Here is a 3499-nt window from a genome sequence, read left to right as displayed (position 1 = left end):
CAAAATTACCCCGCCATGTATGCGCAAAGGTGCCATTCCAGGTATCTCAATCAGGTCAATGTCGGCGAAGACTTACTCCGTGTAAGACGTAGAAGCGTCCTCGTCTGCCATCATCCATCAATACTCCGGCCATATTCAATGATCGAAGACAGCTCCGCTTCATGCATTTTTGGAGGGTAAAATAGGAAGACGTTATGGACAAAGCCGAACGGCACCCTCGACATCCCGATGCTTGCCCGTGTTCCCGAGGTTCAGCAGGAATTCGCTCTCTGTTCTAGTCGGGCAACTCCGGGTGATGGCCGAGGACCACGGCATCGACAATACCACGACCCGTAGTCCGGCTACTGTGCTGAGGTGCTCTCTTGACGTCGGCCTGTTCGACCACTATCTCTCCACTCCCGCTCCGACCTTTTCCTTTCCGTGTAGGCGCATGTCATGGCACAAGATAAGGTAGACTCAAACATGCATCATCATCATCCTCCCAAGTCATTGGCCAAGAGCCTCACGAATCCCTCCCACGCACGGCATCAAACGAGGAGAGGAGGACAACACTCTTTTGGAGCAAAACGAAAAACCAGTCCCAGTCATTATTTTGTGGCCTTTGACTCAAGCTTTTGATTTGTTTCGCCTGTGTCCCTCACAAAAAGGTATTCTCTATTTGCTCGACGTAACGCCCAAACCAAGCCATGTGTCTTTCTCTTTTTTGTTGTCCAGTCCGCCCGCTTAAATCAGCATTTCAACATTTATGCCTCAACATCGGCAGCGGCGGCGGCCTTGGCCTTGACACCGCGGGACTTCTTCTCGGGGGTGGCCTTGACGGCACGCTGGGAGCGGCGGATGGCGGAGACGCGCTGGACGGCGGCCTCGCGGAGGTCGCCACGGTAGCCGCCGGCGGCAGCCTGGCGGGCAACGGCGGAGTAGGTCCTAGGGTGAACCGTCAGTATCTTTTGTTCCCTCGAATCCTTGGTGCTTTGCCCGTGCAATGTGTCGCGATACGACACAATGGTGGCGGCCGCGGTGGTACAAAACTCACTTGCGGGAAGACTTGTTGCCGCCGTAGGTGACCTCGGTGTAGCCCTTGGAGGGCTTGTTGGAGTTCTTCTGGTTCTTGCTGATCACCTTGACACCACCCTTCTCGTTGGGGACAACGCCGATGGCCTAATCGTCACATGTCAGTCATCTCTGTGCTATGTGGTGTTGTGAATTGTCGAATCGTTCGAGCGAGGGAGGGAATAATCGAGTTCCATCGGTCTGGGGTGTAATCGTACCTTGTCGTTGACGAAACCGGCGTACTGCGATCCAAATTAGCCAAAGTTGCCCTTAGCCCCGCCAGTATTCTGACGATTCGATCCCAACATACCTTGCGGGAGTGCTTGTTGACCAGGTTAAGGGGGTCGCGGGAGAGCTGGAGACCGCCGGCGTCGTTGCGGTTGACCAGGAACGCATTCTGGGCGCCTGTATCGGGAAAATCCAGTTGTGAGCAAATTGCGCAATCAGGCCGTGTTCGGCATCGTTGGCAGCCGGGCGCCGTGGTGAAACTTACGGACGACCTCCCAGATCAGGTCGGCGGAAACGTTGGGCAGAGTGGCGGCCATTTTGACTGATTTGAGGGATCACGGAATGGTTGATGAATACCTTCACGATTGCTCTGATGCCGGTCTGCGTGTTCGTAGAATTCAATGGCCTGAATTGAATGTGTGGGCTATCGCTTAGCAGTCGCTTTGCGGACTAGCGCCTCTTGGGTCCACTTGTTCAATCGGCGACGCCACACCGAGTTCCCCTCCGGGGCACAAAAGCCCTCCTCGGCGGGCCGGTCTGGATGTGGCTGGTGATGGCGGTGCAGTTGACCCCCGAGCCGGACAGCGCGGGCTCAAAGCACAACCTCGTAAGCTTGGTGAGACGAAGGATCTGGTCGTGTAAGTCGATCACTTTTCCGAGGCTCTGGAAGTGATTTCTGTGTTCCAGGAAGCTTTCAACACGCTGTCGCCAATAACGCAGTTCTGACCACACGAGCTTAGGGCTCCAATGTACTAGCATACGGCAGACTCAGGCTCCTTCTCCGATCCATTCAAGATCTGGAAAGTAGAGTCTTGAGTCTGATACAACATCTGTGTGTAGGCTCAAGGATTTGACAGCCGCGAGATTGCATTGCCATAGCATGGTTCTAGATAATCCCTGCTATGTTCGGCCTTCGTTTTCACACTCCTTCTGGGTTGCATTGCTTCCAAGGAAAGCAGTTTGTTCGAAATATGGCCTATGTCGAACGATCCAAAGGGCGATATGTCCACGATGCTTAGTTTGACGTGGAAAAGTCTATCACGCTTTTAGAAATGACGCAAGTCTATACTGTCTGGATGTCCGGCATTCAAACATATCTCTAAGCAAGTCTTGATGACTCCCAATGTTTCAGTAAAGTGTAGCCATTGTTTACCGTTCAAGATCTCGATGCATATGAATCATTCGGCCTGAGGTGATTCCACTGCGCCTATTCTAGACATCGAGTCAAGTTATCCCAACTCCAAGATGTGGAATCATCTACCCCTTGGAAACAAAACCCTTGGTCTTCTATGGGATGTGTCTCTAGCCTCTTGTGGGTGTAATACTTGATTACCACAGGTCTAGTACTCTGACGAAGGGGCCGAGGCCAACTTGAGCTGCAAATCCTAAGGTATCTAAGGTAGGGTGTTCAATCCATCTATCGATCATCTTTCACATGGCAGAACACGTGTATTCGTCAGAGGCACTACGAAGGTAGGTACTTTAATCCGCTTCACCATCTCGCTTAGCATATGAAATCGCCTTTATATACGTCCGCAATGCCAAGCAATTAGAAGCCACCGGCTTGTGTCTTTGACTTGTGTCATTGTCTTCTTTCAGAGTTTATTCCGCGCTGTTATATCATATTGATATGTTAGCCGGTAATGGTCTTGTCTGTGAGCCATTGGAAAGACAACGGTGACAAGAAGCGTTGCCGCTTGAGCACCTTCGAGAGCTTTTTCACTCTCGATTGGTCAATATCGCTATGCTGCAAGACGATGAAGATATACCCAACGCCGGTACCGTGTCGGGAGACAGGATCTACTACGTCTGGAAATCTCACGTCCGGAAGGGTTCTCGCCTGGAGTATGCCATCGTCATGCTATCCTATCAATCTATCGTACAGACATAATGTTGTTTCCAGATCGTCACCATGGGGTACACGGCCCAACGGTAGATTGCGTCTTTATATCCGAAAACCACTGGTTGTCTCCAGGAATTGATCCGTCCCATGTATGTCACAATAGTTCAAGTGCTTTTCGAAGGCTAGCTCCCCGCACTCAGGTTGAAACGGGCAACCGATGGAAGAATGTTTGACTTAGGTATGGATCCTCTATCATCGAATGTGAAGACGACACGGCGTTCAGAATATGTACGGATAGTTCCAATGTAGATGCCGAAGCTGAGTCACATTCGCTGCTCAAAAGCAAGCCGTCGTCGGGGGCTGCACGTCTTTCTCGGG

The 3499-nt window shown here is 51.7% G+C and overlaps 1 protein-coding gene across 1 annotated transcript; it reads right to left on the bottom strand.

The window, feature by feature from the left end:
- Positions 1 to 433: 433 nt before the first annotated feature.
- Positions 434 to 1703, bottom strand: BDP81DRAFT_161579 (ribosomal L28e family protein). Its single transcript, XM_060582042.1, has 5 exons — positions 1544 to 1703; positions 1361 to 1455; positions 1269 to 1292; positions 1034 to 1158; positions 434 to 924 (listed from the first exon to the last, which is right to left on the bottom strand). The coding sequence occupies exons 1-5, from the start codon at positions 1593 to 1595 to the stop codon at positions 744 to 746; spliced, it is 477 nt and encodes a 158-aa protein (XP_060448932.1). The 5' UTR covers positions 1596 to 1703; the 3' UTR covers positions 434 to 743.
- Between the last annotated feature and the right edge of the window lie 1796 nt (positions 1704 to 3499).

The sequence above is a fragment of the Colletotrichum phormii genome (assembly GCF_030913505.1).
Source record: "Colletotrichum phormii strain CBS 102054 chromosome Unknown BDP81scaffold_4, whole genome shotgun sequence".
Taxonomy (NCBI): Eukaryota; Fungi; Ascomycota; class Sordariomycetes; order Glomerellales; family Glomerellaceae; genus Colletotrichum; species Colletotrichum phormii.
This window is presented reverse-complemented; position numbering and strand designations above follow the sequence as displayed.